This window comes from Ylistrum balloti, unplaced genomic scaffold (assembly GCF_031769215.1).
Source record: "Ylistrum balloti isolate Yb309-2 unplaced genomic scaffold, AGI_CSIRO_Ybal_v1 Utg369668, whole genome shotgun sequence".
Lineage (NCBI taxonomy): Eukaryota > Metazoa > Mollusca > Bivalvia > Pectinida > Pectinidae > Ylistrum > Ylistrum balloti.
In genome coordinates this window covers 2805644-2821860 of record NW_026781915.1, presented here as the reverse complement: position 1 = coordinate 2821860, position 16217 = coordinate 2805644, and the positions used below count along the sequence as shown (strand labels likewise).

Here is a 16217-nt window from a genome sequence, read left to right as displayed (position 1 = left end):
GGATCAGTGTTGAGAGTTTGTGATAACAGTCGAGGGCCAGAGACCGATGGGTGAAGTAATATTGAGAAAGTGTCATTACTTAGTTGATATTAGGTTTACTTTAGTTTCATATATGAAATCTTAATATAGGTATATGTACATATGTACTGGGAACATGTATTGCGTGGTCATATCATACAAACTGTAGACAAGTATACAGAAATCAACCATGATATGCAGTACGGGGCTGTATCTTCACCTCAATTCTGATATTATTTAAGATGTATTCTCAAATTTGATGAAAAACAACACTAAATTGTTTAATCTGAAAATTAAATCAAATTACATAGCTTTATTTCCAGCAAAAACATTCATTCTCTGGTAGAGGATTTAGAACAGGAATTTCCTTTCACAAGATAAAGCTGATAGGTTATAATCTTGATCATTTTGGTGTATATTAAGCTGACCATTAAATTGGTATAGGTAAATATCACATTTTAACCAGGTTTATAAGTAAAACAGGATGTTGAAAAGGCACTTAAATCCTACTTTATTTAAATCAGAAAGACTTGATAATTGTAAGATATACCAGGATGATAAAAGGATAAGCTGTGGCTACTAAATCAGGACCAATATTATCATCTCAGGCAGACTACAGTGACAGACTACAGATCTAGCAGATCTGGAACTTCCCACTTCATGATCCCTAAACTGTACCTAGTGATGTGTCACTCTCTTCTGTCTCGTACAGTTATTTATCTTCAGGAGTCCAAGACACTCACCGATTCTGATTGTGTTGTCTAATAACTTTCTTGGCCAAACTGTCTTTCGCTTAATCAGAGATATAGTTAATGGTTAAACTTTGCTTTTAGGAACTATTTATTTTATCAGTTTCCATGTGTAGGGTGACACCTCTCCTATCCATCATCCAATGCTTATAGTGACTCCAGTCCAACCCAGATTTACAGTGACCACTGTGTCCCCCAGCTTAACTGTGATTTCATTCCCATCCAGATTCACATTAACTCCAGTCCCACCCTACCACCCATCTTCACAGTTACTCCTGACCCATCCAGTTTCACAGTGACTTCAGTCCCACCCACAGTGACAGTTGTGTCACCCAGCTTCAGTGACTCCAGTCCAACCCACAGTGACATTTGTGTCACCCAGCTTCACAGTGACTCCAGTCCAACCCACAGTCACACTAACATTTGTGTCACCCAGCTTCACAGTGACCCCAGTTCAACCCACAGTCACAGTGACATTTGTGTCACCCAGCTTCACAGTGACCCCAGTCCAACCCAAAGTCACACTGACATTTGTGTCACCCAGGTTCACAGTGACCCCAGACCAACCCAAAGTCACAGTGACATTTGTGTCACTCAGCCTCACAGTCACTCATGACCCACCTAGCTTCACAGTGTCATTTTTGTCACCCAGATTTATAGTGACTCCAGTCCAACCCAGATTTACAGTGACCACTGTATCCCCCAGCTTAACTGTGATCCCCGCCCCATCCAGATTCACATTAACTCCAGTCCCAACCACCTTCACAGTGACTCCTGTCCTACCCAGGTTCAGACTGGCTCCAACCACATCAACAGTAACTTCTATCTAAACTCAGTTTCAAAGTGTCTCCAGTGCCACCCATCTTCACAGTGACTTCTGTCCCATTCAGCTTTGCTGTAACTACTGTCCTATCCAATTCAATGGTGACTTCAATCAAATCCCAGCTTCACAGTGACTCCTGTTCCATCTAGCTTCACAGTGACTCTTAGTTGTCAGAAGTAAAAAAGTCATTTGTTGGCAAAAGCAGTGTGTTATTTAATTCTTTTGAATTATGTTTTAGCAATACATAGATTAATATTAGGACAAGTTAATATATTGAGAATGCCGGATACCAGTCAAACCTTACATGACTGATACCTGTCCAACTTTACAGTGACACCTGGGGGATACTAAGTATCACAGTGACACCTGTCCAACCCTACTTTACAAGTGATACCTGTTCAACTCTACAGTGACACCTGGGCTAAATCAAACATCACAGTGATACCTTCAGTAAAACTGTTATAGATTATATTTCTTTTTCCATTAAAAAAGACAAAAAAAACTTAAATTATGGTATACGATGACCATGTACAAAAGAAAGCCTTGAATCTTATCTCAGTTGCTTGTAAAATATATTTCCTTACCGAACATCATAACATATTGTAATTAAATTCAAGAGCATTGACGTTGTATTCTAAAAGCATTAATGATTGTTTTGTAAACAATGAAAATAACTCGGATATTTTTTTTTCAAATTTCTCAAATTCTAGATTGATATTCCCTGTAACATTGTTATTTTATTTCATCTATTGCTGAAAGTTGTGATTTGACTAAATTTATTTCTCCACTGTGTGGATAAGTTTCCCGACCAGACGCTCTTTAACACTTTGAAGCAGTCCACCATCAGTTTACAAACGTGTCCAAGTTGTCCATGCAGGTGCAGAATGACACAATCCACATAAATAGCTACTGTGATAAGGCTGGTGATAAGGAAACTAAGCCTATAACTTGTGATTAAACTTAAAAGTAACTTACTAACCTACAGCTGACTGGTGTGATGTGTTAATTGTGATGTGGTTTCCTTTTACAGTTTGTAAGTAGCAGTTTATTGGCGTATCACGTCACATTGGTGTCCGAGTTATAACTGACCTACTAGAAAGTCCCAGACCAATAACAGAGTTAGTTATCATAGCAGCATGGAGATACTTGATATGTACTGGAACTTTTCTTAATTTTGTCTGTTGATGAAATTTGCTACATCATCAAAATTGAAGAAAATATTATAGGAAGATTTAACATGTACGATAATATACCATCCATACTGAATGTTGTGCTTACTTAACTTGCAGTTCAACAATCTCACATTTCCAAGCTGTGTCTTAAAACTGGGCTATATTGACTTATATGGTGTTTGAAAAAATTGTGTCATATTGGCCAGAAATTACAAATCATTACATATGGTAATTTCTTTACCAGGGTGACATTGTTTTAGATCACTAAACATGATTCAAAAGTTCTCATGGTGTACTAATGTGTTTCAGGATGACGCTTGAGGCTGAAGAAGAAGAGGAGAAAGGGAAGGACATCAATCTCCATCTCAACAATAACGGGTACCACCCTGACCGAGACAAGCCCATGATTCACCCTTGTGTAGACCCCCCAGTCTGTGACAGCTGTCAGAAGCTTGAACTATCATTCTTTGACCCCGGATGTCCTGGTTGTCATGATATCCTCGTCAATCCAAACACAACCGTCCCTGAAATATTTGCCGTCCTCCGACAATGGACCCCACAGACACAACAGAATTTAGAACTTCTCATCAATGAGGTATGAAAAGTAAAGAAAAATAAATTAATTCAGGCTTGTATTAACCTTAATTTTTATCTACATAAACAGTTCCAATGTTCAAATACTGCCAAAAGAAAAATTAATCTGACCATTTTTCAGTTTGAAAATTCTGTATAACTCTAAATAAGTTAATATAATTATCAAAATCTGTCTTGTCAAAATGTGTCTTACATGACCTCATAATATGTATTCATTGTGTGACTTATTTTGTTTCAATTTTACAGATTTTAAAACGAAATGCCCACATCAACGACCGTGATGGTTTAACAGATATGACACTGTTGCAGTATGCCAGTAAATCTGGTGCTGCAGGGATTGGTGACCCAGAGGTAGCTGCAGGAGTGGTTACCATGCTAATCTCTAAGGGAGCAGATGTCAATATTCGGTGTCGTTGGACCAATATGACTGCCCTCCATTATGCAGCCTACTTTGATGTTGTACCTGTGATAAAAGTCCTGCTCAAAACTACAAAAGCTTTAGGTAATATCTTTCTTTTGAAACAAATACACCACCTTTACCGGTACTGACCTTATAAATAACACTACAACTTTAGATGCGGTCTCTTTATGTTAACTGCTAGTGTTAGGTTCTCTCCTTTTTGTTTACAAAATCTACGAAAGCTTTCCATCAGGCGTCCATGTGTTGTATAAAATATTTGCTATCTCGTTTTATAAAGTTCATTAAAGTGGATGGTAGTTTCTAACACATACAATTGTACCCTGTTTGTTCTCCACAGATATAGACAGTACGTGTTCAGAGTTTGACCATGGCAGTTCCTTACATATTGCTGCGTCCAATCTGGCATACGAAGCTGTTAAAGTATTACTCCAGAATGGTGCTAATCCTATGATGAAGGATGACATGGGCCGTGGTCCAATAGGTATAAAATACTTTTGCAAAACAATTGAAATTAATAATGTTGTCTAAAAGCATAAAGCTTTGTCAGGGTTAAATGTTGGGCTTAAAATTTTTTTTTTTTCCATAAAAAATGGAAAACAATCTAATATCAATTTGGTGATCCATTCATGATATTTTACCATTTAGTCATTAACATATTAGTTTGCACTAAAGACTCGCAGTAGAATCATGTAAGCTCTAGTTACATATACAAGCTCTGGGCCACACTCTTAGCCATTCTTATCCAACCAGCCCAGACATGGTTGGTCATGGGTGAATGGAGCTGAAAACCACAGAATCTGTTCCAGAACAATTGCACAAAACTCTTACAACATTCTGTTGCAATTAGATTATGTCCTTACATGATAATATAGGGAAATAAGTGCTGTTGCATTGTGAGTTGATGTGGCTCAAATATTATTATCTACAACGTTAGTATGTTCCACCAAATTTAAATCAAACAGTGGTTGATAGGACATTTAGCAACATAAAACCAAATCTCTCTCAAGCTGACAAGCTTTGTCACGTTCATTGTACAACCAGACTGGACATTGCAGTTTTCTACTATCACCATGAATTACCATGCTCTTGAAAATTTCTACATTCTACTATTTCCACTTTGATTTGTTCATATGTAAATGTCTTCCTAAGAGTTCTCAGGAGTTAACATGACCATTCAAGATTCATCATGATTCGCAGCATGATTTGTGTCACATACATGACATTATACATGTTCCCAGAACAGAACTCACATTTCACCATAACATAGCAGGTTGTTCTCCTGAATGTGCATATTTGACATGGACACAACATCTTTCCCGAAAAGACAATGAACATTAATTTTTATGCGAGTTATCATATTAAGTTTTGCTGGCATCCTAAGATTTTTAATTTAAAGTCCAGAAGAAAAATTGTGACCTCAAAGAAAATATTAAGTGAAATGGCTTTTGTTGTTCAAAATTTTGAAAAAACAAATATTTTATTCGACTTTTCAGAATGCATTCCAGATCCAACCAATTTAGATTCCGATCCAGAAATGGCAAAATTGGTGGTCAAGCTCAAGAAGACTCTACAAGAATCCTGTCAGCCAGCAATAAAGGTTCCTCCCCCTAACTATGACCTTGTCCAGTCCAAGGTCACCCTGCAGGCTCTTGGGATCACACTGGGAGACAAGGTCGTTGTAGGAGGGGTCAAGGTGAGGTTCCAATTAAATAAAATTTAACAAAAATTCTCATACTTTGTTTAAGCCAATAATGGAATTTTTTTTTCAGCCTTTCGTTTCACATGATCAAAGTTCATTTAAGTGGTTAATCAATTGTTATTCTAAGAAAAATGAAAAATGTTGAAGTTTTGAAACTTATGTTATATTCACTGTATGAATAATTCACATTGTTTTCTGGTTGTCACACAAATCTAGTACAATGTACTCACTAAAATTGAGTATTTTACACTTTGATCAGTTCTTCTCACAGTTCACAATAGTTTACATGGTTAATTTAAAAGAACTGTCGGAAAGGAGATCCTAGTCTGTTGTCATAGTAACATGAATGTAATGACGCTCATGATAAGCTAGGGATCGGGATTGTATGTAGAATACGCATATACCCTTGCATGACTTTTGTCATTCTTGTGTAAGGTCATCATTTCTGAAAATGGAGCTTGATTTCAGTTCTTTTGGGAAGATTATTTTGTATTTAAGCAAACCAGTGGCATTGTAAGGCTTTTTTCTTTGTCACCAGACTGGGACCTTGAAATACTGTGGACCAGCAGAGTTTGCTGGAGGTCTGTGGGCTGGGATAGAATTAGATGAGCCCGGAGGTAAAAATGACGGCAGTGTTGGTGGAATTTCCTACTTTCAGTGTGCAAATAACCATGGTAGGTCATTATTATTTACAGAATTTGGTGAGCCAAATTTTAGATAATTGAAAAAAATTTATATATATTATGTGTAGGTACAAATTTTTTACACATCAAGTCATTGATTAGATAGAATTACGAATTAAAACAATCACTGCTTGTTGTGTGGAGGTTAATTTCATATTGTTTGTTTTTTAGGTATCTTTGCTCCAGTTAGTAAGATTGCTAAACAAGGAACAGTACCACTCCCTCGCTCACCTTCAGCTACCATGTCTCCTAACAAAACTCAGCAGAAAGCTGCAGCAGTCAATGTTTCCAATGTCAAGGCCAGAGTGGACACAGGTCTGTAAAGCAAAGTCAAAGTTCATATTAAACAAAAGATCAAGATTTAAGTGAAATTAGTTTAGTGCATGACAGACCAAGGTATTTGAGGATCAGAGTTAGTACTGATTGGTATGTTAAGGGCTTCAAGTTTTACTAAAAAAATAGACCTAAATCTAAAGGAATGCAGCTCAAGTTCAGAGTAAGTATAGGCAAGGGGTTATGTGTCAAGGACAGAGGTCAGTAGGTCCAGGTTAATAGATCCAGGTCACAGACTGGTTTAGATCTATTGGTAAGTGGTAAGTAGTTCAGTAAATACAGGTCAGTGGGTCAGTAGATACAAGTTCTAGGTCAGAAAATACTACTCATTAGGTCAGTATCTACAGGTCAGCTGATATTGGCCAGTTACTGGTCATTGGGTCAGTTTATAAATGTAAATGCGTAAGAAGATACTGGTTGGTGGCTCAATATATACAGTAGATACTTCCAGTGGGTCAGTAAATACTGGCCACTGGGTAAGTAGATTGTGGTCAGTGGGTCAGTAAATACTAGTCAACTGGTCAGTAGATACAGGTCAGTGGGTCAGTAAATACTAGTCAACTGGTCAGTAAATACAGGTCAGTAAATACTAGTCAACTGGTCAGTAGATACAGGTCAGTGGGTCAGTAAATACTAGTCAACTGGTCAGTAGATACAGGTCAGTGGGTCAGTAAAACTAGGCAACTGGTCAGTAGATACAGGTCAGTGGGTCAGTTAATACTAGTCAACTGGTCAGTATATACAGGTCAGTGGGTCAGTAAATACTGACCAGTGGGTAAGTAGATTGTGGTCAGTGGGACAGTATATACTAGTCAACTGATCAGTAGATAAAGGTCAACAGGTCAGTAGATACAGGTCAGTGGGTCAGTAAATACTAGTCAACTGGTCAGTAGATACAGGTCAGTTAGTCAGTAAATACTAGTCAACTGGTCAGTAAGTACAGGTCAACTTGTCAGTAAATACAGGTCAGTGAGTCAGTATATGCTGACCAATTATTCAATCAACACAGATCAGTGTTTTGAAACACTGTTAAGATGATTGCATGTAAAGTAAACTGATCAAGTACAGATATCTATATGTTCAATGTAATACAAATAAGCAAATGCATTCACTTGACTATGTTTGCTAACATCTGTCATTAAATATGTATTACTGTATAAATCAGGTATAAAACCACTCTCCCTTTATGGTACAGGTGAGTAATTTGAGTTTGAATGCCATGTTGATGAATTCCTGTTAAAAAAAGGAAGAATGTTGCCTTCTGTTATATCCTGTCCCAGTGGTGTTTTCAATGTTGACCTTCGATGTTAGAATGAATAACTAGCATAATGATATCCCCATAGTACTCCCTTATAAACAAAAACAGATGAAATAAGGAAAAACAATAAACAAATAAAAAAAATGCTGAAGTATAAGTTTAAGTCTAGGTTGTTTTACTACTTCAAGATGCTACATGATAATAAAGTATCACATATTTGTTAAGAAAATGAATGAGAGTAAATGTACAAAGACAAAACATAACAATCCAATTTAAGTGTTGGTGAACAACTACCCTGGATATGTTTAAATTAAAAGTGAAAGAAGGGGCATAACTCTGATGAAAATAATGAAAGATAGATCCCAATCACGTCATTTACTGATTATATTTTTACATGTGCTATATGTAAGCTGCTGTAAATCTATAGTGTTGGTAAGCTGTAGGAGATTGTACATAAGAGAAAGATCATTATGATAAAAGCAATATCTTTTAGCATTATGAAATAAAATTATTAGCTAGAAAATGACAACAAAATCTTTCCTTCCTATCTATTTTTTCTTGTCTTACCAATGAAATGTGAAAAATAATAAAAATAATATAAAGCTCCTATATTTTCTAGATGTTAATGGGTTTAAAAAGGAAATGAAATGTATATACTATACTGATGAATATTTGTGTGCTTTGCTTGTATCCCTGAAGGTGCTTGAATTGTTTGCCCTACCCCTTTTCACGTAGATTTCAATGCAAACCTGATTTTTAAACCTCATTAGCCCTGAGAACACATGTTTTGTAATGAGTCATTGACCAATTTGTTTTAAAGTAGACTTATTCTAGTCCAGACTAATATTTTAGGGTACCACAAGCATCTGTAATTTTAGCATGAAAATAGTGAAGTATTTTTTGTTGTTGCAGTGGTTGAAAAGAAAGATTAAGAGAAATAATATGCCTTGATGAGTTTCTAGGCAATTACATTATAAAGTCAATGAATTAGTTCTTATTTTGGATATTCTCTTTGTAAGACAAGATAATACTTATGGTACACAAGTCAGGAAAATGGACCAAGTTGGATGCCGTAATAATGTTCCTGGAATATGACATATAACTGAAATACCACCATTAAATGATCCATATCTAGGCTATGGTTAAGTGGGCCTTACCATTAAATACTTCAAAGAGTAGGGTTCATTGTGACCTAACTGGAAGGTCTTCTCTTAACCTTATCCTGTACCTATGGACAATACTCTGGTATACAACATGACATAATCCTGTACCTGTGGATATTGTCCATGTATATAAACATGACATCATCTGTTACCTGTGGATTATGTTCAGTTGTATAAACATGACATCATCCTATACAGTTGTATAAACATGACATAATCCAATACCTGTGGATGGTGTTTAGTTGTATCAACATGACATCATCCAATACCTGTGGATGGTGTTCAGTTGTATAAACATGACATCATCCAATACCTGTGGATTATGTTCAGTTGTATAAACATGACATCATCCAATACCTGTGGATGGTGTTCAGTTGTATAAACATGACATCATCCTATACAGTTGTATAAGTGTGACATAATCCAATACCTGTGGATGGTGTTCAGTTGTATAAACATGACATCATCCTATACAGTTGTATAAGTGTGACATAATCCAATACCTGTGGATGGTGCTCAGTTGTATAAACATGACATCATCCAATACCTGTGGATGGTGTTCAGTTGTATAAACATGACATCATCCTATACAGTTGTATAAGTGTGACATAATCCAATACCTGTGGATGGTGCTCAGTTGTATAAACATGACATCATCCAATACCTGTGGATGGTGTTCAGTTGTATAAACATGACATCATCCTATACAGTTGTATAAACATGACATCATCCAATACCTGTGGATGGTGTTCAGTTGTATAAACATGACATCATCCTATACAGTTGTATAAACATGACATAATCCAATACCTGTGGATGGTGTTCAGTTGTATAAACATGACATCATCCTATACAGTTGTATAAACATGACATAATCCAATACCTGTGGATGGTGTTCAGTTGTATAAACATGACATCATCCAATACCTGTGGATTATGTTCAGTTGTATAAACATGACATCATCCAATACCTGTGGATTATGTTCAGTTGTATAAACATGACATCGTCCAATACCTGTGGATGGTGTTCAGTTGTATAAACATGACATCATCCTGTACAAGTGTCCAGTATCCAGATGTATATAGAGGACATCATCATGTACATGTAGACGGTGTCCAGGCATATAAACATATCTGTTGAAAGTATCCAAGTGTTTAAACATGAATCAATTATATATCAAGACAATTCACATCTGCATGACGGATAATGTTTTCTCTTCTATCTATAAAATATTTGGTAATATCAAATAAATTTAATCAAGAGAGAGATACCTTCTTGTCAATGAATTCTTGAAACAATTTCCAGAAAAAATTATTTCCACTATAAAATATTTTGCGTGGCGTATTCTTTTCCCTCTTAATTTCTGGTTAAAACAGTTCTCTATCAATGCCAATGTAGTGTATCACAATGTGGTCTGGTCAATGGTCTTGGGCATTTTGCATATATTGATTGATTAAATAAAGACTGTGACTAAATTGGTGACAAGTTGAAAAGACATTGACAGTTACCTATAATTTACTGGGGTAAGAAAATCATTACCTGTGGCTTACCTAGGTAGCCTGCTGGTAGTTGGTAGTAAACACCTCCATGCATGGCAGGTGTAAAAGCAGCAGGTATGATACAAGTTACTTATATTATGAAGCACAGTATGTTCATTGGTTCAAAAGTGGGGAAGATAAATACAATGATTTTATAAAGTTTTAGTTTGAAAATAAAGACTTTTGTTTCATATAAATTTACTAAGATATATCGCTTCATCAAGTGTTTATTTAATTTAAAAAGTTCATGAATTCAATGGCCATATGAAAAGCCCTTAAATGTTAGAGTCAATAATTTGGATTTTTTACTCCTTTTTCCAAATTAATTACAACAAACACTAATCAAACCATAACAATTTTTATTTCAATTATGCAATGACAGAAGTCAATTTTTAGATTGATCAGTGTCGTACTTCCAGTACATCCTTGGCTACGTTTTAATATTGATTAACATTAGAGACCTAGAACTCTCTCTCAACAGATTGATGTTAATTTTCTGTTGTTCAGATGAAGTATAGATAAGATTGATTTTTACTTTCTGCAAGAAGGATCGTCCAATTTCCACCTCACGTTCCCTGTGTATTATATTATGCACAAGAAGTTAGGATATGTAAACAGTTGACAGGTTAGAATACACAAGGATAGCAAGATTACCCCGGGCGGGGCCTCTCATTGGTCAAAAAGTGGATTGTGGTCACATGATAGGTCACGTGACCGGAAAGAGCGGTAAAGACAAACGAGATAAAGCGCGGTAAACATCACACTGCTATCAACAACGAAGGCGACAAGATGAGTTCTCTGCTGTCCACAGCTCCTACCAAACTTATGGAGGCCGAACGATCGTTCAAACGTGCATGTGATGAAATCATTGCACTAAACAGACAACTTGACGAATTATCAAGACGTTACGAGAAAGCCAGCAAGGAAAATCGCCGGTCTTTCCGCTATTCACTCCGGCTGAGAATGGCGGTCACTGAGGGAGTACGAAACATGTTTTATGAATACGCCTCGGCAAAAGCTGATGAAATTACTGATTTACGATGCCAAGTACGAAATGAAACAGAAGATGATGATGATTTTAATGACGATTTCGGCGAAAACGACCCCGTATCATTCTTGAGCAGTCCACTTCATGGTGACGACGATGATGACGATTGGGACGAAGAAAACATGGATATTGATTCTGACCCAGCTACGGATGCTAACGACAGTGTGTGATCTTCATAAAACAAAGATCGTGAAGATCTCTCCTACCAAATACGGGGCACCCACGCCCTTTGTCTGATCGCCATCAGCATTCAGACCAGCACCATAACTGTCCGCCCAGGCAACAAGACACCGCGTCCGTCTGCAGCCTTCAAACTGTTTACTACAGCCAAAACGGCTCTTTTTAGAGCCATACACTTTTCTCCAAAAGTGTCCATTAATTGCTCGAATACGCAGAAAGAAATTGTTTTCATTGTTTGGTGGATACTACAAAAACTGGAGGTTTTTATTTACGATTACTTACTAAATACTAGAGATGCTATACACAATAATTTGAGTTGAGCAAGTCCAATGATTTAGAATCGGAGGTAAATGTCGGCTTATTCTCACAAATGTTACTTAGTCTCGCCCAAATCTGTATACAATTAAATAATCTAATGTACCCCGGCTTATCAGCTAATTGATGTAACAACAATTTTCAGTGTAACATGCTTTTTTCACATTGATAATGTATGGAGATGTTTTCACATTCTTAACTGAATGATATAACTGGTACTTTGTAGTAATTCAAGGAAAACTTGTACCATGGCCATCTGTATTAACTTAATTAGACTTGTTGATTGTCAGCAATGCCTTTGTGTATACTAAGCAAGTTGTTGACACAGCAATATGAATATCTACCCTGTGGTCACTGTATTCTGTAGATAGATTTTCTGAGAGAATAATGACACAGCATTATATATCAATACAGTAAAACTGTTCACTAACTTTGAAATTGTAAAACAAAATAGTTCAAGACTTAAGGTTAAGTGATTCAGCACCTTTATAGGATATAAGTATTGATTTTTAACTTTTATGAACTTTTATGCATGATTTATTAATTTTGTAATTTAAGTTAATTTAATAAAAGTTAATTACCATAAACGAGGACAGATAATAAACTATGATTGTTATACAACATAGATCTGATTCAGAGAAATAAACTTGTGAAGTGAAAATTGCTGAAAGTCATCTTAGTTGCGGAAGTATATAGTAGTTTTTTTAAAAAAAGGATTGTTAAAATAAATGTCTGCAAATAAAGGGAATGATAGCAATATGTTCATGTTGGTAAGTTTGGCGGTTTGCTAGGTTTATTTTTCAATGGACAATGGGGTCGTTTTTTATGCATTTTCTTTTGTTTTCTTTAGCACTATGTATGAACATGTGGGGCATTTCGGGGTAACACTTGCCCAAGGATACAAATATGACAGTGCAGGATAACCCATTATCTCAGCTTCCTGACAAAAGTTAATAAATTAAAGAAATAAAGGAAACCCCCTGTCAGGAAATATGCTATAATAACCTGGTCAAGTTCTTTATTGAGTCGTGTAATTAGGATATTTAAAAAAAAAGCCCCAGGGAACAGGCATATGTCTGTGACATATAGATGTCAATTGCCATTATTTTTGCCACTTCCTTCCAGGCCTTCAGGTTAAATATCCAGCCCAATCGGGTGAGGCATCATGTCATTTTCTGTAGAAAAGTCACTGGACTAGTATTTGAGAAACTTAGTAAAGCTGTAAGTGGTTTATCATTGTCTGAAGTAGGTTTCAACTTTAGGGCAAAATAATTACATTATAGATGTGAATTAGCCAGAGTAGGTTTTTCAGCCTTCTCAAGAAACAATTTAAATACAGGATATATTTTTGTAACATAGAGGTACAAGAAACATTCACCAAAGTGGTATACCATCCTATTCCAGAGTTGATCATTTATAAGATGTTGTGATATTTTGGTTTCAAATATTTGCAGTGAAGATAATGCATACATTGTAAAAATAGATAAAGAATAATTATATATTTGAATTCCTCTCATTTAAATTTAAAAAGGAGAAGGACTTAAGTGAAAGTTGTATTTTTCATCAGTAATAGTAATATTAATTTGTTACCAAGAAGCAAAGATGGGGGAGGGAGGAACTGTTAATATGGAATGATCATACATAAGTTAAAGGTTGTCAAAAAAATATTTTATGGTTGTTACAGAAGGACTTCTTAGGGTGCATCTAATAAAAGGTTATAAAATAATGATTTTAAGCAAAATCCCAAATAACAAGAAAAATGTATTTTTGAGTTTTAGTCTAACGAATAATTTGTTTTCCTTTCTCAATTCTTATGTTTTTTTGTAAAACAGGACTGAAATGTCGAACTTCATCAATAGCAGATCTGGCTGAAATTGACCTAGGAGATCGAGTGATTGTAGCTGGACAGAGAAAGGGCACAGTTCGGTTCTGTGGGGAGGCGAAGTTTGCACCAGGTATATAAAGAGAAAATTAGTAAAAATAGAATTTGGTTGTTTGGTTTGATTTATCTTGAACACCTGATTTATAGATTCAAGGAGTTTTTTTAAAAATATAACGTAAATTAAATAAATTTTAAAAGTTGCATCACAGTGAGTTTGTTTGTAATACATGTAATTCATTGATTGGATAAGTAGTGTATACTGCAGAGTTTTCTCTAATTTGATATTTGTTATTGTTATCACTAGGTATATGGTATGGTATAGAGTTGGACCGTCCTGTTGGGAAAAATGATGGGTCTGTCAATACAGATCGCTACTTTCACTGTAAACCTAAACATGGTGTGTTTGCTCCTCTGTCACGCATACAAAAGTAAGTCATATAAGAGAATTTACATCAAATTGTAACCTAAAAGCTACCATTACTGCAATTGAATTGTTTTGTAAACATCTTTATGGACTTTTTAGAAGTTATTGAATATCCATGTTTGAATTGTAAATTCTGATACTCCAAGGGAGATAATCAGTAATTTTTATAATTGGTTTATGAGTGGGGATTGTGATTAAATTTAAAAGATTTTATATGAAGGAGAGGATTGAATTCAATTACCAATTAAGTAAAGACAGTCCTGTTTTTATATATACCTTTATAATGGTCTCTGTTACAGACTTGGTGATCGACGATTCAGTTCCAATGAATCACTTGATGCTATAAGTTGGGGTGCAGTTTCAGAGAAAGTTGACAGACGTGCAAGTAGCAGTAAGTAAAATATTGGGCCACCTGTTTTACATATGCAGAATTGGTGTGCACATATGAATGAGAGGGTGTTGTGTTGCATGCATGCAAGGGAGCATTGCTACCTCCATATAGGACCTTTGACTGGTACTACACAGTATACAGAGCAGTAAATAAGTACATAATGAGAAGGTGTTATGTCAAATCCAAGATTTTGATGCTACAACTTGAAGTGCAAAAATAAAGTTTCACTGATTAAGCCATAGCCCTTGCTTTATGTGAGGATTTTAGTGATGGTATTGGGGTTCATTGCTAGATTATGTTGTTTCAAGAACAAAAAGGATGTAATCCTAACAAACAGACTTTTCCACCTCCATTTCAGTGATAATCGCCAAGTATCAAATATTGATTCACTTTTAATCCATACTTCATGATAACATATATCCATTAATCTATCTTTTGGTATCTTTCTGACTACAGGTGTTCCCTTCAGTTCCCAAAATCGTGCAAAAACTCCAATCAAAAGGTAAGTTTTATTCCAAAGAAGCTCAGTTGATTTCTTCCACACTTATTAGATTTAATACATTTCAAGATACCTTAAACAATATAAGATTATTACATAGATATAGTGCAAAGCAAACTGTTGTCTCATGATCTATACAAAACAAGGAATGACAGATCAGTTCATACTCTGCTCTCTACTCATGTAATTGGCTCAGTTATTTCCACATATAATTCACACAAGTAAATGACCAAGTTATTTTTCTCATTATATGTTCCTGCTATTTATCTATAAAACCTCCCTGATAGCAAACTTGCAATGTCAGATGCTATCACTGCTCATGTGCATACCGCATATTTTAATGAAAAGTATTTTTTGGACTTACTAAAAGTACATCAATCAATAGAAAATAAGTCTCCATGGGATTGCTATTGGAAGCAACAAGTTGTTGCTAAAAACTTCTTGGAATGAATTTCCATAGATCAATGATAATTAATTTTTATCGTCGTGCTTCTGACTTTTTTTATTTAGATTCTGGAAATTGTGCGAATAATCTAAACCTGTATTTGATTTATTATATTCAGACCTAAAAGTGGACTGTCCTTAGCCAGAATACCTGGTGCCAGTGCACCATTCAAGCTGGAAGTTGGAATGAGTGTCTTTTGTAATAGCGAATTAGGTAGGTAGACATGTTTAGAAATTTTGATCTAGCAATCATATAGCTGCAACAGTAAAGGTAAAAATTGTTTATTAATGTATCTGCTACATAGTCTAGAAAAAACATGATTTCTTTGGTGTTTCAGGGGTTACTCACTCCAAGTAAAACACAAACATGTAAAAACTGCAAACTTGACTCTTTAGAAAACAGATGAGATTAAGCACAAAGATAAAATTAAAACTGTTTCTAGTTGCTTGGCTCTACAGACGTGAGAGAAGTGACTTCACTCCTAAAGTGTGTCAGAGAAAACTCTTGAAAGAAAAACTAGACTCCATTGGAAACTGGAGAAGCTACTTGACTCTGAGATACTAGAAAAATCATAAGAAGTG

The 16217-nt window shown here is 35.5% G+C and overlaps 1 protein-coding gene across 3 annotated transcripts in view; it reads left to right on the top strand.

The window, feature by feature from the left end:
* The window catches only part of LOC132560779 (CAP-Gly domain-containing linker protein 4-like), a 35188-nt gene that overhangs the window by 12731 nt on the left and 6240 nt on the right, over positions 1-16217 (top strand). For 2 of the 3 annotated variants that reach the window (XM_060225457.1, XM_060225465.1), the window contains exons 2-13: positions 3072-3357; positions 3603-3858; positions 4115-4258; positions 5271-5470; positions 6015-6150; positions 6331-6474; positions 7658-7687; positions 13828-13950; positions 14182-14305; positions 14601-14692; positions 15149-15194; positions 15755-15849. In XM_060225457.1, the coding sequence (XP_060081440.1) occupies positions 3073-3357; positions 3603-3858; positions 4115-4258; positions 5271-5470; positions 6015-6150; positions 6331-6474; positions 7658-7687; positions 13828-13950; positions 14182-14305; positions 14601-14692; positions 15149-15194; positions 15755-15849 (1675 nt within the window). In that variant the 5' untranslated portion in view covers position 3072. The remainder of the gene's footprint in view (positions 1-3071; positions 3358-3602; positions 3859-4114; positions 4259-5270; positions 5471-6014; positions 6151-6330; positions 6475-7657; positions 7688-13827; positions 13951-14181; positions 14306-14600; positions 14693-15148; positions 15195-15754; positions 15850-16217) is intronic. The other variant, XM_060225472.1, reaches the window with a different exon arrangement.